General features: G+C 39.8%; 1 protein-coding gene across 2 annotated transcripts in view; it reads left to right on the plus strand.

The window, feature by feature from the left end:
* The window catches only part of RELL1 (RELT like 1), a 54,415-nt gene extending 27,497 nt beyond the window's left edge, over positions 1 to 26,918 (plus strand). The window contains exons 2-8 of one of the 2 annotated variants that reach the window (XM_034771409.1): positions 5,110 to 5,352; positions 8,192 to 8,263; positions 11,012 to 11,069; positions 13,563 to 13,802; positions 15,672 to 15,819; positions 21,930 to 21,963; positions 22,694 to 26,918. In XM_034771409.1, the coding sequence (XP_034627300.1) occupies positions 5,110 to 5,352; positions 8,192 to 8,263; positions 11,012 to 11,069; positions 13,563 to 13,802; positions 15,672 to 15,816 (758 nt within the window). In that variant the 3' untranslated portion in view covers positions 15,817 to 15,819; positions 21,930 to 21,963; positions 22,694 to 26,918. The remainder of the gene's footprint in view (positions 1 to 5,109; positions 5,353 to 8,191; positions 8,264 to 11,011; positions 11,070 to 13,562; positions 13,803 to 15,671; positions 15,820 to 21,929; positions 21,964 to 22,693) is intronic. The other variant, XM_034771410.1, reaches the window with a different exon arrangement.
* The last annotated feature ends 443 nt before the right edge of the window (positions 26,919 to 27,361 follow it).

The raw sequence follows: 27,361 nt of genomic DNA on the forward strand, positions 1-27,361 counted from the left end.
GCTTTTTTGCCTGGGGCGGCAAAAAAGCCAGAGCTGGCCCTGGACTTTAGTAAGGCTTTTGATACTGTCTCACATGACCTCATAAACAAACTAGGAAAATACAATCTAGAGGGAGCTATTATAGAGTGGGTGCATAACTGATTGGAAAACTGTTCCCAGAGAGTAGTTATCAGTGGTTCACAGTAAAGCTGGAAGGGCAGATTGAGTGAGGTCCTTCAGGAATCAGTTTTGGGTTCTGTTCTGTTCAATATTTTCATCTATAATTTAGATAATGGCATAGAGAATACACTTATAAAATTTGCAGATGATATCCAGCTCAGAGGGGGTTACAAGTGTTTTGGAGGATAGGAATAAAATTCAAAATAATCTGAACAAACAGGAGAAATGGTCTGACGTAAATAGGGTTAAATTCAATAAGGACAAATGCGAAGTACTCCATTTAGGAAGGAACAATCAATTGCACACATACAAAAAGGGAAATGACTGCCTAGGAAGGAGTACTCCAGAAAGAGATCTGGGGATTGTAGGGGATCCCAAGCTAAATGAGTCAATAGTGTAATACTGTTGCCAAAAAAACAAACATTCTGGGATGTGTAAGCAAGACATGAGTTAATTATTTTGCTCTACTCTGTGCTGATTAGGTCTCAACGGGAGTATTGTGTCCAGTTCTGGGTGCCACATTTCAGGAAAAATGCGGACAAATTGGAGAAAGTCTACAGAAGAGCAACAAAAATGGTTAAAGGTTTAGAAAACATGCTCTGTGAGGGAAGATTGAAAAACTTGGGTTTGTTTGGAAAGGAGGCGACTGAGGGGGGACATAAGTTTTCAAGTACATAAAAAGTTGTTACAAGGAGGAAGGAGAAAAAATATTCTCCTTAACTTCTGGGGATAGGAGAAGCAGCAATGGGCTTAAATTGCAGCAAAGGCAGTGTAGGTTGGACATTAGGAAAAACTTCCTATTTGTCAGGGTGATTAAGCACTGGAATAAATTGCCTGGAGAGGTTGTGGAATCTCCATCCTTGGAGATTTTTAAGAGCAGGTTAGACCAGCACCTGTCAGGGATGGTCTAGTTAATATTTAGTCCTGCCATGAGTGCAAGGGACTGGACTAGACAACCTCTCGAGGTTCCTTCCAGGCAGGCCTTTGTTTCTATGGTGATCCATCAATGCTTGCATAAGCATGAAGTACCCCTTTCTGTTTGTCCTCAGAAGCAGTTTGTGGGGGGGTCAGAATTAGGAAAAGCATCTTATCTATTGCCCTACCCTGATTGAGGAAGTCCCATTTCATTAAATCAGCTATTGTTTCGTGGACACGTCCAGTCTGACAAGCCTGTGAAGTAGGAGATGTTTAATTGTCTTACACAACTGGATGACAACAGCCTTCACTGTAGACTTTCATCAACGCCCAGTTGATTGCTCACCCACCAATAGCAACTGGGGTTGCAAGCTTCTAGAGAACAATTACCAACCATTTCTCTACTGTCGGAGCAGCTCTTGTCTTGGTGTCTATGCACTTTAGTGCTGGGATGAGTGTGGCATACAACACCAGGAATGTGGCCTTGCACATACAAAAGTTCTGGAGTTATTGCTGATCATCCCAGATTTGCATCATGATCTAGTCCTACCGCTTGTAGTACAGGCCCCCAAAACAGTTACACTGTGGGCAGTTTGTCAGTGAATACCTACAGTATCTGGTTAGCTGTTTTGCTATTTTCCACTCATCCTCTGTCTTAACAGTGTGGTTCTTGCAAATATGAAAAAATCCCTTACCCTGTCCTTAAAATGGGCAAGAGAAGTTCCACTGATCTGTGTGGGTTCTGGTGGTGAGGTGAAAAAACTGCAAAAAAGGTAGCCAAATATTCACTCTCTCTGTTGAAATAGCTATGGCGTCAGTAGCAGTATTCCATAAGAACTTTTATGGGTAAAACTTTTTCTAATTTTCTAGACAAGTCCTTAGTGGACACCACTTGCTTTCTATCAGAATTTCCCTGCTCACTTTTGTGGGAAACTGCAATTCCAGGTTGTTGTCATGTAACATCACTATTCAGGTCCTTCAACATTCTTGTTAAAGACCTCCAGCAAAGAGGGAATAGTGAGGACCTGGTTCATGAATTTCAAATCTAAGTTACATTTACTTAATAAGAAAACTACATTTATCTAAATTGCACAAATGTTGGGAGCTCTTCTTTCTGCAGAGAAAAAACTTGCTAGAGATCTTTAACTTTTTGCAAAAACTTCATACAATTTTTAATAGGCTTGCATACCCCATATCCTCTTTTTTTCAAGCCATTTGTTCACACTTGCTTTTAGTTACTGCAATAACAATGTATCTTTAACATACTTTATAGTACGGAGTATACCGTTTAAATTTTTAAATACATTTGGAATACAAATTTAAATATTTGTCCCATTCCAAGCTATATTGCTATTTGAGTCCATACTCAAATAGCAATATGGGGGGAGGGATAGCTCAGTGGTTTGAGCATTGGCCTGCTAAACCCAGGGTTGTGAGTTCAATCCTTGAGGGGGCCACTTAGGGATCTGGGGCAAAATCAGTACTTGATCCTGCTAGTGAAGGCAGGGGGCTGGACTCAATGACCTTTCAAGGTCCCTTCCAGTTCTAGGAGATGGGATATTTCCATTAATTTAAAAAAAAAAAAATTTAAATTTACTTACAAAATATCTAAACCTAAACTGCAAAGGTTTCGTTTCGCTTGCTCCTCCTTTACACACACACACATGCACATGGGCTCCCTCTCTCTCAAACTTATTTACATCCAGAATTAGGTTAAAAAAATGTCATGCACTTCTGAAGGCTGAGCTGCAGCATTTCCTTTTTCCACCCCTGCTGTTGCTGAAGTCACAGGACCACAAATCCAGGAATATTGCAAAATTCAAGGGAAATGAGATGTGTGTCTGTGGGTGTGAAACAAAAGGAGGAACTGGATGAATGGGATAGAAGCCAAGCATCTGAGCAGTACAAAGGAAGTAAGCAAGGTTGGCACAGGTAACTGTAGACTTAACTGCTATAGCAGAAAGAACAGGAGTACTTGTGGCACCTTAGAGACTGATAAATGTATTTGAGCATAAGCTTTCGTGGGCTACAGCCCACTTCATCGGATGCATGCATGCTGTAGCGCACGAAAGCTTATGCTCAAATACATTTGTTAATCTCTAAGGTGCCACAAGTACTCCTGTTCTTTTTGCGGATACAGACTAACACGGCTGCTACTCTGAAACCTGCTATAGCAGAGAGGCTGCCTTCATCATGCCTAGTCCATAAGTGGCTCTCAGGTATTTTGAGTGCTCTTGTTTTAGGCTGTTTTAGTTAGGAGAATCCACTTGCCCAGTTGTTCTCACACCTTTCTTAGTTTTCCACTGGCTGTTGGTGGGTCTTCCTAATTTAGCCATGTTACTTTCCTTCCAAACTTCAAAATTATTTGGGGGGATGGGACAGGGAGAAAAGAGGGATGATAGAGAAAAGGAAAGAATTCCCACATTCTCTGCAATATTTAATATCTTTAGGTAAGGCAGACCTACAAACTGATCTACCTGTGATTTAGTAGCAGGAGCAGACGCTATGTAGAAAGAATTTGGAGTACTCGAATAGTATTGCACAGATAAAACCAAAATTGGTCTCTTAATCAAAATGAGCCATATGCAGTAAAATCTGAAACATTGACTGCTGTCTTTAAAACATTTGCAGGTATTTCCTGTTCCAGAAAGGCCATCTGCCTCTACATCCATACCAGTAAACTTTTTTATTCAACTGATTAGTGAAATTTTTGTGAGAGTTTAAATGTCAGTGTAGAACAGATCTTTCACTTACATTATAATGTACAAGTTCTTGGCACAAGCTGTGCTTTTTTACTTCAGATTTAGAAGATTTTATATTCTATAATCTTTGTAGAAATCAACAAATCTTAATGGAGTTTAGGGGTGTGCGTATTATTTTAAGTAGCAAGTCATTAAAAGTGACTAATTGCTTTCACTTTAACAGCCGCTGTGCATGTATGACACCCTGATTTTGTAAACCATTTAGCACATTTTGTATTCCATAAGGTACAGAGAGCAGATTAGACAAAGTCTGTACATAAAATCTTCACTTGGTATAAGCAAATAATGGATGTAAACTTTTTTCAGTGAGAAGCATTTAAAGTTACAGGTTGGTCCAAACTGTGTGCCAGTATTATGGGGAGGAAATGAAAACTAACTTTTAAGTAATAGTAATGAAATTCAGTTAAACAAGATAATTTTCACCTTGTTGATATGTATGAGGTGAAAATTGAGGAGGAAGAGTAAAAGATGTTACTTCTACTGTAAAAGCCTCTTTATATGTCTTGTAGCACCCCAGTATGGGAAGAACAGGTTGCCTCTCCTAAATTTGGTGATATATATTTTTTCCATTACAAGGGTCTGTGTTAAACAAAGGCTCCAGGGCTAGAGCACCCATGATAAAAAATAGTGGGTACTCAGCAGCCACCCCCCAATCAGTTGTTTTGTGGGCCTCTCAGATCAGCTCCTCCCCTTACCCCCCCTGCACCTCCCACCTGCCGCTGATCAGCTGTTCAACGGTGGGAGGGAGGTGCTAGGGGGAGGGGAGGAGCAGGAGCAGGAAGAGGCGGAGCGAGGGCAGGGCATGCTCAGGAGTGTTGGGGCAGAGCGAGGGCAGGATGAGGGTGGAGACTTGGGGGAAGGGATGGACGGGGGGTGGAGCACCCCCAGGGAAAGCTGAAAGTTGGCATCTTTGGTGCTACATCCAGTTTCCACTCAGATAGGGAAGATATGGATCCTTCCAGTATCTCAATTTTTTTTTTTTATGGAAGATAAGAGCTGTAAGGGTCCTATTTTTAAAGTGGTGTCAGGTTATCCTCGTCGGTGCTCGTTTCGCTATCTGTAAAACAGAGAATACCTACTTGTTATAGGGGTTTGTGGCTTAATTCATCAATGGACCTGGATCCATCAGTGGAAAGACTCCTATTGGCTTCAGTGATCTTAGGGTCAGGCTCATAATTCACCCAATCCTTTGAGAGCCTAAAGTCAGAGCTGCTTGGAAGTGCAAAGTATTAGCTAGAACTGTGCCTCATAACTATTTATTTATTTTACGTAGGAAATCAAGATTTTCCTAATATTTTGGCAAGCCATGGTTTAGAAAGTACTACGACGCACACTGTCGGTGATCGCACAGGAAGTGGTGTGCGTCCAGAATATCTTGCTTATGGGTTGGTTCCTGTCTTTTTCATCATGGGCCTTTTGGGGATCCTCATCTGTCACGTGCTTCAGAAAAAAGGGTATCGGTGTACAACAGAGGCCGAGCAAGAAATTGAAGAGGAAAAACTTCAAGAAAAGATAGGTAAGTAATGTCAATGTCTTTTTGTTAATTTGTATGCAGTATGTTACTAATCTGGAATGATCCCTCCCTCTCCCCCCCCATAATATATATCCTCTATTAAATAGTTTAAGAATGTTGACTTAACAGACAATCAAATGGTAATTACTTTTGGCCATTCCCAACCTAACCAAGGGACCTCCATTAGGAAATTCTACCAATTCCCCATGCCAGTCCTCTAAAATATATAATCCTTTTTTTGAAGGATCAAAATGTCCAAAATACTTCATGGAGACAAGATGGGTGAGGTAATATCTTTTATAGGACTAACGTCTGTTGGTAAAAGAGACATGGGCTCTTAGTGTCTCTCTTACCAACAGATGTTGTATTACCTCACCCACCTTGTGTCTCTAATATCCTGGGACAAACACGCTACAACAACATTGCATACAAAATACTTTATAGCTTTTGTGACTATAAACTGAGATCTGAGTAGTTAACCACTTTTTTTGTATTTCATCTCTATCAGTAGCAATAGAGTGCTGTGCATAACTCTTTTAAAGATAGATATCCATAAACCAGCTTTTATTAAAGCATAACTTTTTGGTGTGTGTTTAACAGTGCAGATACTTTAATTTTATTTGAGTAAATTTAATACTCTAGTACTATAGTTTCCACCCTCTCTCTTCTCCCCTGTTGTGATGTACTGGAACATTGGTGTGCTCTGGCTATATTCTTTGGTGTCAGGCCTTAGCACATTTGTTGCTATTATTTTTTCCCCCTCATCTTTTCCCTTTTTCCCTCTCTAACTTCTGTTCTTTTGTACTCTTGTTCTTGTCCCCTTACTTGTCAAAAAGTACTTGGAGTGTGTGTTAGTGGTTCCATGAATTCAGTAGCATGTGGAGCTGAAGTTACTTATTTGACTTGGGAGCAGAGGAGAGAAGCTTAGGCCTGGTAGGTTGTTCCCGTTGCTGTCTTTATTGGGAGGTCCTGTGAGAGCCGTGGGTATTTTTCTTTAACTTTGTAACTGGAGGTCGGGTAGGAATGATAGGGTGGGTTCTATTCAGGAGACAGGCAGGAGCTCTTCAGTGAAGCAGAGAGACCAAGTAGCTTTAGGAATAATGCTTTCTTTCCTATTCTAATAAAATTAAAATATTGAATAAGGAAGTGACTCTTTCTATATTTTTTGTTGCCACATAGGGTTGCCAGATGTCCAGTTTTCGACCGGAATGTCCGGTCGAAAAGGGAAACTGGCAGCCTCTGTTCGGCTGCCTCCGGTCAGTGGCCTCCGCCACCGGGGGGGCCAGGAAGAGCAACAGCGGCTGCTGGAGCCTGGAGGAGCGGCTCTGTTTAGCAGCTGCTGCTCTCCCTGTCCCCCAGCCTGACCGAGAACTGGCTGGTTCCTGGACCGGGCTCCAAAGTAGGTACTGGCGCCGTCCAGGGGTTTGTGTGTAACCTGTCTGCCCTCTTGCCCCGTTGTGTCCCGATTTTCCAGCCCCTCACTCCGGGGACCAATTCCCCCTCTGCCCCAGTCCCTTGCTCTAGGGATGGACCCCGCTGTGCCCTGAATTCCCCACCCCAGCCCCTTGCTCCAGGGACTGCCCTCCCACTCCACTGTGCCCTGATTTCCCCACCCCAGCCCCACTGTGCCCCGATTGGGCAGGCTCTGCGCCAGCTCCTGCCAGCCCAGCTCTGTAAGTGGCAGGTGAGTCCCAGGGGATGAGGGAGTGAGTGACAGAGGCAGGAATGGGGAGAGAGTGACGGGGGGGACAGTTGGGGTGGTGATCAGAGCCTCGGAGGAAGAGGCAGGGCAGGGGGTGGGACCTCAAGGAAGGAGTGGGGGGGAGGGGTGTTTGGTTTTCAGGGATTAGAAAGTTGGCAGCCCTATAAGAGGGTGAAAGGCAATGGTGTATTCGTTATCCACAGTCACAGGGTCAATTTTCACCCCTTAAACTACTTTGAGAAGGCTTTTTGTGACCCCAAGAGTTCTCAATTCAGAGATTTTGTACACAAGTATATTTATATACTCCTTCTATTTAGTGCCTTTTCTTAAAGCCCTGGCTCCTGGAGTCACGCTGTTAAATGAAAATCTTGGCTTTCATTTAATAAAAATTTTCTATCCCTGTGTTGTATGGAAAAGCTTGAAAAAGCAAATCCTAAAGGTTCAAACATTAGAAGGCAAACAAAAAATCTAAAATTTAGTATTTTTATAAAATCTTTCCATTTTTAAGATAATCTCATGATTTTGGGAGGGTCTGGCTCGTGATATTTGAATGCTTGGGGCTGGCAGTACTTGACTCCTGTCTTCCCATTTGTAGTGAAAGGCGCTGAATTTACAGTCTTAGATACTGCAGTCTGTTGTGGCTAACAGGATAGCAGTGCAAGCTTCCCTGCAACAACTGGTTAATTTGCTACTAATCAAATGTGAGGCATTCCATATGTGGTAGCTTAATCTCCAAACCCATTTTCTGCTGAGACTTGGATTCCTTCTGCTCTCTTAAAATCGAGGTGAGGAGGAGGATGAAAGTGATGATAAAACTTTGAAATATCAATATAAATTTGATATTTCAAAGTTTTATGAAAATTTTGACTTTTCAGGGTGTATTAGATGAAATACATAAAATATGGAACTTAAGAACTCAGCCCTGATGTCTGTAGTGAGAAAATCGTGCCTGAATAGGGCTGCAGGACTGTCTTCAGGATTGTTACTAAAATCCATAAAAGTGGTTTTTTTTTAATATGGTAGTGATATAATACTTATATATTCCATGAGATGTTCTCCTGTTTTTCTTACTTTACCATAGGAAAAATAATTTCTAGGAGGCTGTAATACTGACTATATGTTGTTGTTTTTCCCCCATAGAAATGAATGAAAGTGTAAATGACAATAACGATACTGTGGGGCGAATCGTCAACATCATTATGAAAAATGAAGGTACAGTTTAAAATCAGCGTTCTCCATTAAAGATGTGAATCCCTCTGATGCAGTTTGATACTATGTAGCTATTTAAAGTATTTCCATAGCATATTATAGGGCTTGCTTCATTCCGGTACTCTCTTATACTGTCTTGGGAATCATTAAAAAAGGGGATAGAGAATAAGACAGAGAATATCTTGTTGCCCTTATATAAATCCATGGTATGCCCACATCTTGAATACTGCGTACAGATGTGGTCTCCTCATCTCAAAAAAAGATATACTGGCATTAGAAAAAGTTCAGAAAAGGGCAACTAAAATGATTAGGGGTTTGGAACGGGTCCCATATGAGGAGAGATTAAAGAGGCTAAGACTTTTCAGCTTGGAAAAGAGGAGACTAACTGGGGATATGATAGAGGTATATAAAATCGTGAGTGGTGTGGAGAAAGTGAATAAGGAAAAATTATTTACTTGTTCCCATAATATAAGAACTAGGGGCCATCAAATGAAATTAATGGGCAGCAGGTTTAAAACAAATAAAAGGAAGTTCTTCTTCACACAGCGCACAGTCAACTTGTGGAAATCCTTGCCTGAGGAGGTTGTGAAGGCTAGGACTATAACAGAGTTTAAAAGAGAACTAGATAGATTCATGGAGGTTAAGTCCATTAATGGCTATTAGCCAGGATGGGTAAGGAATGGTGTCCCTAGCCTTTGTTTGTGAGAGGGTGGAGATGGATGGCAGAAAAGTGATCATTTGATCATTACCTGTTAGGTTCACTCCCTCTGGGGCATCTGGCATTGGCCACTGTCGGTAGACAGGATACTGGGTTTGATGACCTTTGGTCTGACCCAGTATGGCCGTTCTTATGTTCTTGTTTGTACACACTTAATGTTCTGAAATTGCTTTTTAGAATGAGACTTTCCATATCTTATCTATAGTTAATTTTTTTTCTTTTGGAAGGTTGGTTAATGTCAGAACTTTAACTTGTCTCTTTCACCAACAGAAGTTGGTCTGATAAAAGATATTATCTCACCCATCTTGTCTAATATCCTGGAACCAACAGAACTACAAAACTGCAAACTTGCTTTTTGTGTCATTTCTATGTTTTTTAACATTGCAGTCTTTACAAGAGGCTGAATTTCCTTATTTTTAAAAGAAGGTAAAAGAACTAGCATGTTTGCTTAATGGTAATGTCAAAGCCTATTTGGGAGCATTTAAATACTACCATCACATTGAATGGCTTGAAATGGAGGGGCAAGTTCCGATGACTGCACATGTGTGACTGAGGCAAAGGTTTTCAGCGAAGTAGGGAAAACAGGACAGCAAGACTGCTGTTTACTTTGTGATGGTTGTATCTAAACAATACAATAGAAAAAGAAAGAAATGTTTGGAAGGGGAAAATAATGCTTCTGAGCAGCTTTGCAGACTTGAGAGTGGTGTCTGTGTAGCATTCTTCCCTGTAACATTGATGGAATCTGCTCTTTGAAACATCACACAGTTGGGATTACATGGGTTTTTAGAGAGTTGTTGGACCTTAATCAGGGAGTAGCTGCTCTGTATTGAACTGCACTTCTAGTAGTGTAAATTTACGGACAGGTTAAGACTGCCCCTTAGACCATTAACTTCTCCTTTGTGGCATCCAATCTGCAGTGAATAGCTGAGCTAGTGATCCAGTAGCAGTACAGCTCTAGGAATATGCCAGAGGCAATGCAAAGGTTAGTATCTATGTGGATGTCCTGGAAGCTAAGGGAATGGGACCAGATTTTCCTCTGGAAACTTGGGCTTTTCACAGTTGAAGGCCTTTCTGTACATTCATAAATACCCTAAAGAGAGAATGTGGTGGCAATTCAGAATTCACTTGTTTATAATTGGAATACTTGTTTTGTGCAGGTTGGGAGTAGCTGGCCCTCAATATGTGGCTTTGAATGTGTGAGCCGCCTATAATTCTTAGTAGTTTACTTGAGGTTGTGTACTACTAGTATGCACTGTTACACAGTTGCTTATTTTACCAAAAGGCAGCATTATTTTAGTGGTGGCTGAAATGATTCCTTTGAGATCCATCCAAATAATTAAATATTCATTAACTCTACTAATCTTTGACTTGTGTCCTGGGAGTGCTTTTAGACAGAGTGATCAGTACTGATAGATTGTATGCATGGTATTAATGGCAAGCATTCTCATAACATAGACAGTAATACACCTCTACCCTGATATAATGCTGTCCTTGGGAGCCAAAAAATCTTACCGCGTTATAGGTGAAACTGCGTTATATTGAACTTGCTTTGATCCGCCGGAGTGCACAGCCTGCCCTCCCCCTCCCCCCCTGCCGCCCGGAGCGCAGCTTTACCACGTTATATCCAAATTCTTGTTATATTGGGTCACGTTATATCGGGGTAGAGGTGTATATGTGCTTTGTATTGGGACTGAGATATGTGTTTTATAGCAAGAGTAACTTTACCTTCTCAATATAAACGCCCATAAATTTCAATAAATCAGCATTTCATAGAATCGTAGGCTGGAAGGGACCTTGATGCCTTTGGCATCTTTCCTTTTGGAGATTCCATAATGCAGACTTCTCTGGTCTAGATGGAACTAAATTCAGAGCCCTTCAGTTCAGCTGTGAGATTGCTGTTAATGCACTTTTGCTAAGTGGGTTCTGGGTCAAAATTAGAATCTTCAGCTTGCTTACTTTTTACTATCTTTTTTGATTATACAAGGACATAGCAACACATTTCTTCTAACAATTTCTGTTTATGCTTTTTACAGCAAATGCTGATATGTTAAAGGCCATGGTGGCAGATAACAGTGTGTGTGATCCTGAAAGGTAAGGCCTTTCTATTTTAACTGTGTATATTTCCTCTGCATGTCAAGATGTACCCTGCCAATGATTCTATGTTAATTAAAACTGAAATCTCAGTGAAATTTGAATCCTTTAAATGCTATTATGATAACTGAACGTTTGTTCACTCTAGTTTTAGATTGAATAACGTTCAATAGCAGTCATTTGGAAGCTTAATCACAGGGATGCAGTTACTCTTTTTTTTTTTTTTTAATAAAAAATGCATACATTCTTGTAACACTACTCCTGTAAGTTTATGTAGTGTCCATTTTTATCAAAACTGGAAATGTACATTTGATTTCATAAAAACAAGGTATCTATATCTCTTATTAGAAAAAGTACAGATTGCCACAAGTTACTTTACTTGCTAATCAAGTTTTTTCTATTCTTTTGCTCCCACATGCCCGAGTCATTGATTGAAAAGAAAATATTTTGATTTCATTGTCTTGTTTTTCTCTGATTCACTAAGATTTCCTTTCTCTTCTGAGAGAAACTTTTCTGAGGAACTTTCAATTCTGTGTGTATGCATTGAGATTTACAGTAGAAATCTATCATATTGGGGATTGAAAATTAACAGTAACTCATAGTGCCTTTGCACACTTGTTTAATTATTTAAAACAAGGCTAGGGCTTGAAAAACTAACCCAACACTTAACAGCTAGAGGACTAACCCAGATTGCTAGAGGCTGATCTGAAAGATGAGAGGGGAAGAGAGAGTAGCTTTCTAGAGGCTTGATTTGTAGTTTGATAGTTAAAGTGGAACAACCCTCCTTAAGCCTTGTCTACACTGGCAAGTTTCTGCGCAATAAAGCAGCTTTCTGTGGTGTAACTACCGAGGTGTACACACCGTCAAGTCACTTGGTGTGCAGAAACTCCTCAGTTGCAGTGTTGCCAAAAAAACACCGCAACAAGAGTTGTAAGCCTTACAGCACAGAGGGTCCAGTGCTGTATTGGCAGCGTAAACACATTACAGCGCAGAAAGCAATCATTTAGCCTCTGGAAGTGTCCCATAATCCCTCAAGTGGCTGTTCTGCTCATTGTTTTGAACTTGGCTGCCCTGGAGACATGCGCCCGTCCCATTTTAAAGCTCCATTTCTGACAGCCCTTGTATGCTGTGCTGATCTGCTCCGGGACACAAAGCAAGCCATTAATGTGGAATGCTTGTGCTGTTGAACACAGAGGTAGGGGTGTGTGTGTGTGTGAGAGCCAGCCCAGGGAGGAAGGCAGATGCTGATGTTGGGGGTTTCCCCCTCACCCTGAGTCCTGGTTGCTTCCTGACGCTGTCTGAACTTACAAGACAGCATGCTGACACACTCTCTGTCCACCAAAACACAGTGTCTCTCCTCCCCACCTCCATACACACATACTCTCCCTGTCACACCCTCTGCCCTCCCACCTTTCAGTTGAAAAGCAGTTGGCAATGTAATAGGATGCCCATGGAACAATGGGACTGGGAAACCTGCATCATGTGATGCTGTGCCTGCCCCCTGAGGCATTGCAAACCCCTCCGAAAGCATCCTGTGGCCAGTTGCACAGTGGAATAACTACCACAATGCACTGACGGCTGTCTTTGCCATTGCAAGAGCTGCTAATGTGGATGCGCTCCACAGTCACAAGGAGCACAGTGTGGACACGCAACAGCGGTTTAATTCCAATGCTTTAATAAAAGTGGTATAACTTATTGTGCAGAAACTTGCCAGTGTAGGCATACCCTTAGTGTGAATGCAGTTGTACCAGTCTCTAAAGGTGCTTGTATCTGTACTGATAAAATATGTTTAGCTATATCAGCACTGATATAAACACCTTTAGGCTGGTACAACTGCATCCATGCTGAAGAGGGTGGTTCCACTTTTAATTATACCATTTTTTAAACAAATATAATTATAGTAGTACAAGGACTGTGTGTAAATCAGCCCTCTGTATGCATTATTTACACACTTTGTTCCTTCTCCTTCGTTTTACCTCTTATTTTACTTGGAGCAATTTTTTGAGGAAAATATCTTTACAATCTTGAGAGATGTCTGTTTTCAAATATGGGCCAATTTCAAAATAATCTTTGCTGATGATGCAGGAGTGTGTGGTTGACTTAAAATTTGAACAACTAAATGGTTTTGGCTTCTCTTTGACTTTTCACAAGGGAAAATGAAGATGTGTATGTGAATTTGCAAAACTGCCTTTTTTGCTGGAGGGGGGTGTCTGCTGGTGCTCTTCTCTAGTTAAAGTGGGCGGGGGAAGGCTGGAATAAATCATTGACATTAGTCTGCTGTGGAAAAGTATCTTTTTGTTAGCTAAAACTACCTTCTGTGAGGGGAAAAAACAATCTAAATTTAACACTAGCTGAATACAACCCTAAGGTATGTGATCAGAGAATAAAGTGGGACAATTATTTAAATTTAAAGAAACCCTATTTCTAAGAAGAACAAATATATGCAACTAAAGTTAAACGTTGTTTATTTATTTTTTTTGTTTTTAAAAATAGCCCTGTGTCTCCTACCACTCCAGGCAGTCCTACAAGTCCAGGCTCTCCTTTGTCACCAGGTGATACTCCATCAAAACATAACTGTCGTGGTCATCACTTGCATACAGTTGGGGGAGTAGTAGAGAAGGATGTTTGTAGTCGCTGTAGTCACAAAAGATGGCACCTTTTAAAGCCAACCAACAAAACTAAAGAACCTAAAAAAAACCGACAAGGAGAAGTTACAGTACTTTCTGTGGGAAGGTAAGACTGTTCTGTTTTGTTTTGTTTCATGCTTTATTTACATGTTATCTCATCTGACTCTCACTGTTGGATTAGTTACATGCTGCTATCACCTACTTCTGTAACGATTCTTGCCACAGCCCAGCACATGGATTTTTTGGAATTGCAAGACTGTAATTAACTTTTGAGGCATTGTGTTGTTTCCCTAGACATCAGATGTCTGACCTGTAAATCCAAACTTTGTCAGTTCACTAGTTCTCTTTTTTGATCAAATTTTTTTTATTGGGATTCGGATGAGCATACTGGCAAACTAAAGAATTTTAATGATTAATTATTAATTTGTATTACCATTAGTGTCTGGAGCCTTAGTGATGGACCAGGACCCCATTATCCTAGATGCTGTACAAATGCAGAATAAAAAGACAGCCCCCACCCCAAGGAACTTGCAGTCTAAGGCCTGGTCTACACCTAAAACTTAGGTCATTCTAAATACATTGCTCTGCGCAATGAAAATTTTCATTCCCTTTGTGATGTTGTTAGGTTGATCTAACCTATCTGTAGATGCAAAATGGAAGAATTCTTCCATTTTCTTCATCTAGCCATGTCACGACTCCTCTGGCTTCCCATCCTAGTCACAGTCTCCTTGCTCAGGTTAGAGGTTACCTATTTCATAGAGCTGGAAGGAACCCTGAAAGGTCATAGAGTCCAGCTCCCTGCCTTCACTAGCAGGACCAGGTACTGATTTTGTCCTAGATCAAGGACTGAACTGTCAACTCTGGGTTTGGCAGGCCAATGCTCAAACCACTGAGCTATCCCTATCCGCCCCCCGTACCACCTCCTAGAAGGCATGAAATGAGGCCTGAAGACCTGCGTCTTGCACTTATTTGCTGTTGTCATGAAATTCTTGATGGGTCCCCATACTTCAATAACATTTCAGGTCTTTAGAGCTTTAGGGTTCCAGCACAAGTGTGTGCATATTACTCTTCCCCCCCCCCCCGCACTTCCCACACGCACCCTGATAGAGATAACTCTTAGGTGGGGAAGTCTACAAGCTCCAATTTTCCCTCATAATAGGATCTTTTTTATGGATGAATTCCTCCACCATCATAGGAACCACAGAAGACGTGGACTCAGGTTCTTCCTCTCTTCTGCTCATGTGCATAGCATGTTGACATGAGTATTTGCAGTTTAGTGCTTGGATTGCATGTGGACCCTGATATCTGTGACGTTGTATGTCTCCGAGTGTTTACGCTTTCTTTGAGGGGATGGAAATGGAAGATGCTTAAGGAGCAAAATTAAGTGAATTTCACTTCAGTGTGGGCTAATATGGTTAATATGTTTCTTTTTAATCTAGTCAAGTACACTAATAAATTATACTTTGCCTCAGAGCCAGGTGGTTTTAGAATTTTGTGCTGTGGAATTTTTAAAAATCCCTTCATAGTGTGAGTAGAAATCCAAAGCTGTGGATCCAGTAACACAATTGCCTAAAAAGAGAGCAAGAATTACAGATAGATCTTCATCCTTCTCTTGACTTTCTTTACAGTAAGTATCAAATACAGAAGATGCAATTTTCCCTCTAGTTTGTTTTTTTTGGCTTTTGGACTATTCATGATTGCTCAACCAATAGTGTAGTCTTTTCTTAAAATTAGAGATCTTCTTTTTTTCCAAGAGAGGTAGGTATGGTCCAAACACTAGAGTCTGAGATAGGAATTCCCAACTTTAGACTTCCTTCCTGCTGTATTCTTGGAATGCCGCTTTAATATATCTTGTTTTCCATCTATGTAGTTGCGATAATACTTGCCTCATTGGGATGTTGAAGATTGATTAGCTGATTTCTGGAGAAAAAACAACCAACCTGTCCTAAGTGGGTTCTTGTATTGCTTGTTTCAGATTTAGAGTCACAAAAGTAGAGCACAAATCTACATCCAAAGAGCGGAAAAGCTTGATGTCTGTTAATGGTGTTGAAGGTGTCAATGGAGAAGTGCCTGCCACACCTGTCAGACAAGGAGCAAGAGGGAGAACTAGCACAGAATAACAGGTGGGTATTAAAGATTATAGACTGACATGGAAAGTAGGATCCGATGAGAGGGTCAGATATATTCTCACTGATTTCTTTTGTTGAGAGGTAGAATATGAATAGCCACATATTTAAACACACATTGGTTAAAAATGTCACAAAGAGAAAATACATCTATAAAGATTTATTACCACCTTTTAGTTAATTTGTCAAGATTAACAGTACCCAGCCAGATTCTTAACCAACCAGACTCTTACCCAATTATTTATTTATATTCTATATTTAAGGTTTAAATTGAAATAAAATCCATTTATCTTTTATGGTGGCTTCCACAATCCAAAGAATGAAGAGGTGTAAAAGAACATCTGTATTTACTCATTTTTTCGGTAAATTACTTGATTTCATTCCAGGTGTTGGTGAGGAATATGTCCTCAGTACAAAAAACAATATCACAACTGGCACTAACTGGAAAATACTTGGGCAGTCAGCAGAGGCTCAAAGCACTGAGTGGGCATGGAACCAAACTTATTTATAATGGTGGTTGTTAAGACTTGCAGATCACAGCCTCACAGGAATATCTGAGATGCCTGTTATTTCCTCTAGTTTAAGTGCTGCGGTTATTGCTTCTTGTATCAGATGGTGCCATAACTGTGGAATCTTTGATATCTCTATATGGTGCACATACCATGTTAGGAGCACCATTTCCGATTTTGTTCGGGGTGAAAAGGCAACTTTAACTATGATCCCAGGGGCTACTTAGGCACCTGAAAACTCCCCTCCCCCCCCCAGTTAATAACTTAGAAATTAGTTGACAGGAGCCCCGTATCTAATTCCTATATAAAGAAAGAAAAAATACATACAAACACCAATTAAAGCCACATTTAAGTTTATATTTAAATTTAGAACAATGAGGAGATAATATAGCAAGATATTCCCAATCCCAAAATTGGAATAGATCATTTAACTTTTGGAAACACTAGGGCAAGTCCCCATGAGTTTATACTGCACCTATCTGGGATTCTAGGGGTGTTACGGTAGTACAAATAATAATGGACTAGAAACTGAGTTTAAATGGGAGTGAAACTGACATTTTCAAGTTACTTTCTCTTCTGTTTAAAGGCTATTTACTTTCCAGAAGGCTCTTAAACACACTACAGTGATTGAGTTGAAGTTAGGTCTGTGGATAAGGGGAAAGCAGTGGATGTGTTATATTCCTTGAGTTTAGCAAAGCTTTTGATATGGTCTCCCACAGTATTCTTGCCAGCAAGTTAAAGTAGTGTAGGCTGGATGAATGGACTATAAGATGGATAGAAAGCTGGCTAGATCGTCGGACTCAACGGGTATTGATCAACGGCTCCATGTCTAGTTGGCAGCCGGTTTCAAGCGGAATGCCCCAAGGGTCAGTCTTGGGGCCGGTTTTGTTCAATATCTTCATTAATGATCTGGAGGATGGCGTGGACTGCACTTTCAGCAAGTTTGCAGATGACACTAAACTGAGAGGAGTGGTAGATATGCTGGAGGGTAGGGATAGGATACAGAGGGACCTAGACAAATTAGAGGATTGGGCCAAAAGAAACCTGATGAGGTTCAACAAGGACAAGTGCAGAGTCCTGCACTTAGGATGGAAGAATCCCATTCACTGTTACAGACTAGGGACCGAATGGCTAGGAAGCAGTTCTGCAGAAAAGCACCTAGGGGTTACAGTGGGTGAGAAGCTGGATATGAGTCAACAGTGTGCCCTTGTTGCCAAGAAGGCTAACGGCATTTTGGGCTGTGTAAGTAGGGGCATTCCCAGCAGATCGAGGGACGTGATCATTCCCCTCTATTCTACATTGGTGAGGCCTCATCTGGAGTACTGTGTCCAGTTTTGGGCCCCACACTACAAGAAGGATGTGGAAAAATTGGAAAGAGTCCAGCAGAGGGCAACAAAAATGATTGGGGGCTGGAGCACATGACTTATGAGGAGAGGCTGAGGGAACTGGGATTGTTTAGTCTGCAGAAGAGAAGAATGAGGGGAGATTTGATAGCTGCTTTCAACTAGCTGAAAGGGGGTTACAAAGAGGATGGATCTAGACTGTTCTCAGTGGTACCTGATGACAGAACAAGGAGTAATGGTCTCAAGTTGCAGTTGGGGCGGTTTAGGTTGGATATTAGGAAAAACTTTTTCACTAGGAGGGTGGTGAAGCACTGGAATGGGTTACCTAGGGAGGTGGTGGAATCTCCTTTCTTAGAGGTTTTTAAGGTCAGGCTTGCCAAAGCCCTGGCTGGGATGATTTAGTTGGGAATTGGTCCTGCTTTGAGCAGGGGGTTGGACTAGATGACCTCCTGAGGTCCCTTCCAACCCTGATATTCTGTGATTCTCACAGGAGAATATTTAAAACCAAACACCAAGAAAACTCCACATTTTAAGGTTGAGAAAAAATGGAGTTTTGTTTTTTATTTAGAGTTTGTAGATATGTTTTTAAAGTTCCAGTCTGTGTTTAGACGCTGTACCTCAGTTCTCATTGGTGTAAAATGGGAATAATAATACTTGCCTGCCTGCCATATGGAATTATAAGGATTAGATTGAGATCTGGGGGATAGGAACTGGGCATTCTTAATGGTTTGTATGGTGCTTAGCACAATGGGGGAGTCCTCCTAATTTAAGGACTTTGGTCTCATGTGTAACATTAGTCAGCTGTTGAGATGCCTGCTGGTGGTAGCTGAAGGGGACTGTGACGGGTTGGATCACAGAAACCCCCCTGGGAACTGCCAACTGATGTGCCAAGAATACTTCTGTCCCTGCTTTCCCTGCCAGCTTGAGACTCCAGCACCCTGTCTTGTTGAGCTAGATATGCCAGTCTGCTCCAACACAGACCCAGGGTCTGAACCACATGCCCCAAAACTGCAGACTTGACTGAAAGCTGCTTACAGAAGTGTTCCTGTCTTTAACACTCTGATGCCCAACTCCCAATGGGGTCTAAACCCCAAATAAATCCATTTTACCCTGTATAAAGCTTATACTCCCCCCTCCCCCACCCCGGTATTAATACATACTCTGGGTTAATTAATAAGTAAAAGGTGATTTTATTAAATACAGAAAGTAGGATTTAAGTGGTTCCAAGTAATAACAGACAGAACAAAGTGAATTACCAAGTAAAATAAAATAAAACACGCAAATCTAAGCCTAATACAGTAATAAAACTGAATACAGATAAAATCTCACGCTCAGAGATGTTTCAATAAGTTTCTTTCACAGACTGGACACCTTCCTAGTCTGGGCACAATCCTTTCCCCTGGTACAGCCCTTGTTCCAACTCAGGTGGTAGCTAGGGGATTTCTCATGATGGTTTCCCCCCTTTGTTCTGTTCCTCCCACTTATATATCTTTTGCATAAGGCAGGAACTCTTTGTCCCTCTGGGTTTCCACCCCGCCTCACTGGAAAAGCACCAGGTTAAAGATGGATTCCAGTTCAGGTGACATGATCACATGTCACTGCAAGACTTCATTGCCCACTTGCCAGCACACACATATACAGGTCCTTGTTAATGGGAGTCATCAAGATTCCAAACCATCATTGATGGCCCACACTTTACATAATTACAATAGGCCCTCAGAGTTATGTTTTATATTTCTAGTTTTAAATACAAGAGTGGTACATTTCTACAGATAGGATGATCACACTCAGTAGATTATGAGCTTTGTAATGATACCTTACAAGAGACCTTTTGCACGAAGCATATCCCAGTTACATTATATTCACTTATTATCATGTTTTTATAAAACCATATAGACTGCACAACGTCACAGTCATAACTTAATTCTACACTAGGGACTAACCTTGACTCCTTTTCCTAGTCTAACCAAACCCTCAGTTCTCATCTTTGTTTCTTGACTCTGACTCTTGTTTCACTGGTTCTCCTGTCTCCATAAAGTCTTCCAGGATAAGACAAGATTGGGCACACTAACCTGCATGCAGGGTTTTTAAGTTTTTGTTTAAATAAAGAAGAAATCCAGGCTTTCTAATATATATCATGAAGCAGCAAAAACAGACACACAACTTTTAAGTAAAAATTGAGTTCCAGTACATTTGGAGGATTACCGTAAAAAAGTCTTATTTCAAACCTATACAAAACTATACATCAAACATGTTTTGTATTTCTTTAATTTTTTTGATAGCATACAACTTGATAGTTTTAAGACTCCATTTGTTAAATAAAACAGTATTGCTGCATATTACCTAAAAGCTGCTCTCTAAAATGTACTGTATCTTTTAAATTTAAAAATAGACTGTATTCTAGGAATGCATGATACTGTTACAGTTTTTGCTAGAAACTTTGAATGTCCATCTAAGGCAACCCTGTTTGTATTGTAGAATCTCCCATAGGATTTAAGTGGTTGCTCTCTATTGAAAACAGAAATAATATGAGTAGTGGAGGAGGGACTCAGTGAAAACTTCTGTAAAGTTCATGCCAGTCTGACATAACTGTTTTGCAAATCATCTGGGAAAAAGCCTAATCCTGTGTTAGGCCATAATCAGGTCTTGACTGATGGCTAAAACACTTTTCCATAACATAGTTATAGACTCCTGTTTTTTTTCTGTTCATATTGGCAAAAAGCTGTTCTAATATAAATTGAATCAAAATCCTATTTCACAGTTGTGTTTCAGAAAATTGAAGCACTAGTCATTTCAGGAATGTAACCCACATATTCCTTTTACTATCTCCTAAGAAAATATCCTGACTTACTGAAACTGAACAGAGATTGGTACCAGTTCAGAGTTTTTGTGACTGCAGTCAGTAAACATATGTTGATGAAATACATTCACATCTAGAGAATTTTGACCCTGATCCTCTGCTACAGTAAAAGAGGACTTCATGCAGTTGCAGGACAGGGAGGTGCAAAGGCATCTTAAAAACTATGCACCAGCTGCCCACACAGCATGAAGGGGACATTTCTGGCTGCCGAAGATCACTGGGATATGGCAGAGGCAGCCCTGTGCCCTGACATCAGCTGCAGGGTTTGGGCTGGTGTAGGAGCTGTTACAGCATTGCTGTGCCACTTGAGGATTCCCATATGCTGGGGGCATTCTTGCTTTAGGGCAGTTTTGCACAATATTGCCAACAGTTGCCCTAATATCCTTGAAGTTTTCCCTCTGCTCAAACTGCCTGTAGCCAGCGTAGTCTCAGCACTTTTTTGAAGTTAGCCCTGCAGTTGCCCAGTTTAGGCTTGAGTGTCAATGCTGACTGCCTTCTTGGAAGTCAGAGATCAGCCTCTTTCCCAGAGTTTATCCCCAGCATAGCAGTCTGTTCCACCAACTTCACTTATTTTGAAAGTATAAGTTTACTTAGCATAGAAAAGAGAAAATAATAAAAAGTTTTAAGCAGAATACAAACATAACTGGTCTAAATATTGCAGATAGTTTAGCAAGCTCAGACCTCGCATTTGGATTGCAATCTATTAGCTAAATAAGATAAAAACTTCACATGATAGACAGTTCAGTATCTGTAGTCAGTGTCCTCTTTTTTTCTTCTCCCCCTCCAACTGAATTCCAGTTGCCTTGTGGAGTTTTTTCTAAGAAGTTTAAAATTTGTGGTTAGCATGTTTGGACATTCTCATCTGTCACCTTAAATATAAATACATAACCATATAGTCTCTATTACACCATAGTTAATTAAAATCCTACAAACCTTGTATAACTTCTTCCCAATCTCTATGAATACAAAAAAGGCACCTTCCCATTTCAAAGTGTCCCTTTGAAGTTTAGCCATTTAAATTGAATACATGCCTGCTTCATCCTAAAACTAATGATGGAATCTGTTATCTGACATTTTCTTAGAAGTGTCTTTAGCAAGTTAAAATTACTTTTTTACCCTCAAATAACCTTTGTTTACAGGTTTACTGTGTTACCTGTCAAACTTACTTTAGAGACAGTACTAACCTTACTAAATGAATAACAAGTGCAATTTATATCAAATAGTCCATGTGCTGCAAGCAAATAATGTTAATAATTTTTACTGGGGGGGGGGGAAATCTATAAATCACAGTACAAATAAACTAGATACAACTGTAACAGGATTTATAGAAATCCAAAAGATAAGTAGGTATAATCATTGTCACACCCATTAATGAATGTCATCTTAAACTTTCAGCACCAGAGCGCTATGGAGAAGTGATATAATTAAGATAGCTGTGTATATATATGCTCTTTGAATGTCTTTTATAATAGATTACCCACTTGGTAAAATTCTCATCTCTGCACAGGACACGGATAAATTTTAAGAATGTCATTTTATATTAATATTAAAAAAGGCATTTTCAAATTTTGGACATATTGTTTGCCTTGGGTTTTCTGAGAGCTCTTAAGTTACTGTGATATGCATTAAAATTTTAGCACAGGTAAATCTACCAAGTTCACTTAAGAAAACCCCCACATCCATCTCTTTCCCTTTTTTAGTATAACTCATAAATGAAAATGTTCATAATAAATAAAATGCACTCTAACTAGCACCAGCACTGTCAGATTCTGTACTGTAAAACAACGAGGACTCCTTGTGGCACCTTACAGACTAATAAATTACTTGGGCATAAGCTTTTGTGGGCTATAACCCACTTCATCAGATGCATGGAGTGAAAATACAGTAGGCCTCATTAGCACTGACCCCCCACTTGGTAAGACAACTCCCATCTTTTCATGTGCTGTATATTTATACCTGCCTACTGTATTTTCACTCCATGCATCTGATGAAATGGGTTATAACCCACGAAAGCTTATGCCCAAGTAATTTGTTACTCTAAGGTGCCACAAGGACTCCTCGTTTGCTGATACAGACTAACACGGCTACCCCTCTGAAACCTGTACTAAGGTGTGTGCTCTACTGCCATTTTCTGACTCCAGTGTCTTTGCCATTATCAGGTGACCTATTTACGTTAAGGCAACAAGGAGGAAGAGGAAACACACTGAGAAGAGGACAAGAAGAAAAGACACAGAGTAAGGAATGTAAATAAGCACTAAAACTCAAGCGACTCTTCTCTACTGGTTGACTTCCTAAAGTCTGTTCAAAATATTGATCTATATTCTTACTCATTGTACTATGGATAAAGCAGATCTGAATTCTGTGACAGGGCTCATGGTTCATTCCTGCGCCTAGTTTAGTCATTCACAATCAGGTTGTTAAACCCTGTATAATTGAAAGGTATGCATACAGATTTTTTTTTTTCTTCCCAGTTAATTGTAAGGCATCTGCTATTTATTTACAGTTCTGTTAATCTAAATACATGGCAATTACTTACATTTGAGCATGCAGAAAAAAGCCTGCACACATACTGTTCACTATATTAAACTAATATCTTGTGCTATCTTCTCCAGTCTGAGGACTCTCCTCCCAAATTCTGGGTTGTCCAGACACTGGTATGTGTTAGAGTAGCCTGTAAACTGCTTTAATCTGTCTGTTGCCAGTGACCCTCTGGGCCCTTACAGTAGCCAGGATTTTGCCAAATAAAGGAACATTCCTGGTCCTTGCAGCACTTTTTTCCTCACCAGAGCCCCTCTAGCTGGAATTAAGGGTGGCCTAGGAGCTCAGTGATCAAGAGATCTTTCAGTGGCCAGTTAAGTTGGACTCAGGATTGTTTTGTGCAACCAAAGTGGTGCAGAGCAGCTCCAATATAGTAGTGAATCAGACCACTTTTCATGAGTGACATTCCGTTGCATTGTCAACAATGTACTTAGAGTAACTTTTGTAAAGGAAAACCAACAGTCTGTCAGTTTTATTGTGGGGTAAATAGTTTTGTTTGTCGCGGATGGAGTTTTTAGAAGTGTTTGATAACGTTACCGAAACTGAAAACTTAGGAGAATGTACTATTATAGGAAATGTATTTATGCCATTGTAGCTCTTTATAGTTTCTGTGAATGAATCTATGCCAGGGTTAGGTCCTAAATACTTAAGATTTGTAGCCAATAAAACATTTCCAGTCACTGACATAGTGTTGGATCCTGTGGTCAGCAGCCTATTCGTTTGCCTTCATCTTACAAAGAAAAATTCATGTAACTCTTGGGGAAAGCAAAAGTTCTTCTACCAAAACTTCCTCACTGCTGTGTCCAAATTAAAATATTTAATAAGCTCAGCAATGTAAACAATGGAAAACATAGGCAAGTTGTATTATATGGGGACAGCTTTATCCTCTATTTCCAAATAAGAAACTTATGGCATGGTGGCTGTCATGGTTACAGGGATAACTGCACTTTTGACCACTGTCTGGTCTGAGTGTTACCCCCTCAGGTCCTGAGCCTGAGGTGTTTACTTCCCCTGGGGTGGTGATTCTCCCACATTTAGAATGGGTCATAAGCATACTTGATCCAATGTAGCCCATGCCAGCAGGTCCAACTACATTCAGCACCTGCTGGTCTTCCTTTGGGAGCTTGTTACCAGTGGCAAATACAATGAGCAGACAGCCTTCTGAAAACAAAAGTATTTTTTAATCTTAACAGTTAGCAACAAAGTAAAACATGAGAGAGAGAGAGAGGATTTTTAAACAACAAAGGCCTACATGCTGTCTGTCTTATATAAGCCCTTCCACCCTGCCAGAGGAGCCTAGAAAGGCTTAGCTTTGTCAGACACCATGTCAGGTGTCAGTCTGTTTCCCCTGAACAACTTCCCGATAACCACCTGACTGTTGGCCAGAGAGTCTTTTTAGCCAGCCAGAAGTTGTCTTCTCACATTCCTGTGCTTGGACTCTGCTGCTTAAAACCTATTTGGTGGGCTCCATTGAGGTCAAGCCCACTTCTTTCGTCATTGTTTTGCCTTCCTGCTTGTTTTTTTTAACAGCCTGCTATTAAACTAAACCAACATCCATACAGTAAACTTCCCTGACAACAATCAAACATATACCATACAATACAGTATTCAAATATTATTATAGAGCAGCCCCATGTCCTTCAGAGTGTCTGTCTCTGAAAATAGGTACCCTCCATCCATTAGTGCCAGCTCTTAAGTCATAATGTCAGTGTCCTTTCTTATCTTCATATTTGAGTGTGACTCACTGATAGAAAATCAATGACTGTTAAGCAGTGCTAATTGTTGTTTGTATCTATTTGCCATGATTGCCACTTTGTCTTAGAAATGATCTGTTAATTGGGAACATTTGTGATATTTTGGCAGACTTTGCTGTATAACAGAAACTGAAAAGTGACACTTTTTTGTTCTACTGTGTGCCTAACAAGAATACACATCAATCTGTAGCTTTAATGCATGTCAACAGGGATTGTACTAAATCATGAGAAAACTATAAAGCAGTTCAGTCTGCTTCACAAACTTGTAAATAATTGTCTTTGTAACTGATTCATGTTTTAAATTAATGCTGTGTTTTTGAAGTTGTGTCGGTCCCAGGATATTATTCACACAATGTGGGTGAAGTGATATCTCTTACTGAACCAATTCTGTTGATGAGAGAGACAGAAGTTGGTCCAATAAAAGATATTACCTTACCCACCTTGTCTTTTTAAATGAATACTGTCAATCTTCTTTAGTCTGAGTAAGTGCTCTAATTTTTTTCTTTATCTCTGAAAGTGAGGTTTCTCCATCAGCGCATGCAATGTTAATTATCAATATGTGTAACAGCAAAAGAACTTTCCCCTGGCTATCCTCTCAAATGCCCCATAGGTTGCCACTTAAAGTTCAGGAATGAGGCACATTGGTGAGTTATTGTAGCCCTATTGCCAACCCCAAATGTTCAAAAATCATGAGTTAGGCTCACCAAAAATCATGAGATTATGTAAAAATAATAGATTTGATGTTTTTTATTTGCCTTCCGCTTTTTGAGCCTTCAGGGTGCATTAGAGGTGACATTTTGAAGCTTTCTCCACAGCCATGGGAGCTAGAAACTTACTTTTTCTTTAGGAATGAAGGCTGAAATCATCACATATCCCTTGACTCCACGAGCTGGGGCTTTAAGGAGAACAATTATCATGAGACTCATGAGAGTTGGCAACACTGTATATAGGGAAGTTTACACTGCTGACTGTGCTCTACTTGATCCATAGGTGGCAGATGTAGCCCAGACATCTCAGACCTACAAGAGAAACACATTTTTTTTGTCAATTCTAAATAAAATTAAGTCTTTCAAAAAATGTTTTATTTATAGTTTCCAAGAACTAAGTTCCAAAAGTAACTTTTATCTGAGCCCAACTACTATTTGGGATTAAATCCAAAGAATTAATAGATTTTTCATTATTAGTGTAAATAAGATTTCTTGCTTCACTCAGATTTAACTCAGACTACCAAAATAATCTTAAAACTACTAAAAAAGACACTCAAATTGAGAAATCCCTGGCCTACTTTTTTCCCCTCTTAGGTATGCAGATTTCACTCTGTTTTCATGAACAGCTCTACAGCATACTAAAATGTATGCAGAAGGAATTTAAATAGTGCCAGTATATTGATTTCAGGATATTGTGAGAATAGGTAACTGAAGTGTACATATGTGACAGTATTTTTTAATATTAAAATTACTGGATGAAAACGTAGACTCTAGAGTGAAAGTTGTTTTGTACTTACACAGCCAAACTAAACAGTTCATTGTTTTGAATATGAAGATGCACAATTGTAGAGTATCCCAAAAACTTTAAAAATTGAGATTTTGTTCTGATGAGAGTACATTTTAGTAATTGTCGCTTAACACTGGGAGTAAATATGCTCAAAAGAGTGAAAATGTTTAATATATATGCTATTTTTTACTTTAACAATAGTTGCTATTTTGATTCCATCAGAAATATGCAAAAATGTTATTTCCAGTACATTCAACATGTAAAATCTTATTAGTTGAGATTATCTAGTAATTATTAAACATGAATTTCTACTTATGTACATATGGCTAATGTTTGTGGGAAGTAAAATGTGTATTGCCACTTTAGCAAAAGAATTTGGTGAATGTGTGATCTTATTGTATATAACAAACACTACTAACAGCATTTTTCAGTGGTACAAACATTGTCATCATCAAAAAAACCAAATAAGCCTAAACTTTTTGAAGTCAGTTTTTCTTAATCTTGCACATCAACTGTATTTTTAACATTATGGTTTGTATAAGATTTTTGTACTACCAAAGTAGTAAAAATATAAATAATAAACTGATTGTTAAACTCCCTTGTGTTCCTGTTTTAAAAAAGCTTAATTCTTAAAAATATATACATGCTGTGTATTTGTAGCTATTGTGTTGGCACTATAATAAAATTGTCAAGGTCTGTGGGGTGGCAAGGAATTTATGCCACACTTTCACTTTTGCAAGAGATGCTTAACTTCCAGTGAAAGACCTCCTGTAGATCCTTTTTTGAAATATGTTTAACATAGGAAGACAGATGACATAGTGCTTTAAACCTAAGATTTGAAGAATCGGTGCCAAATAGATTAGGTGTGCACAATTCTCAATTTACTTTTCACGTGCAATTTTTCTTGCTGTGTTTACAAATGACAGGAAGCTATTTGCATTTGTTGCTTCTCAGCCTGGCCTGCAGTGAAGTTACAATGTTCTTTGTCACATTGCAATCTCCATGACAGCAGGCTGTAATAACTGTTATGACAACTGTACA

Source organism: Trachemys scripta, chromosome 5 (genome assembly GCF_013100865.1).
Source record: "Trachemys scripta elegans isolate TJP31775 chromosome 5, CAS_Tse_1.0, whole genome shotgun sequence".
Classification (NCBI taxonomy): Eukaryota; Metazoa; Chordata; order Testudines; family Emydidae; genus Trachemys; species Trachemys scripta.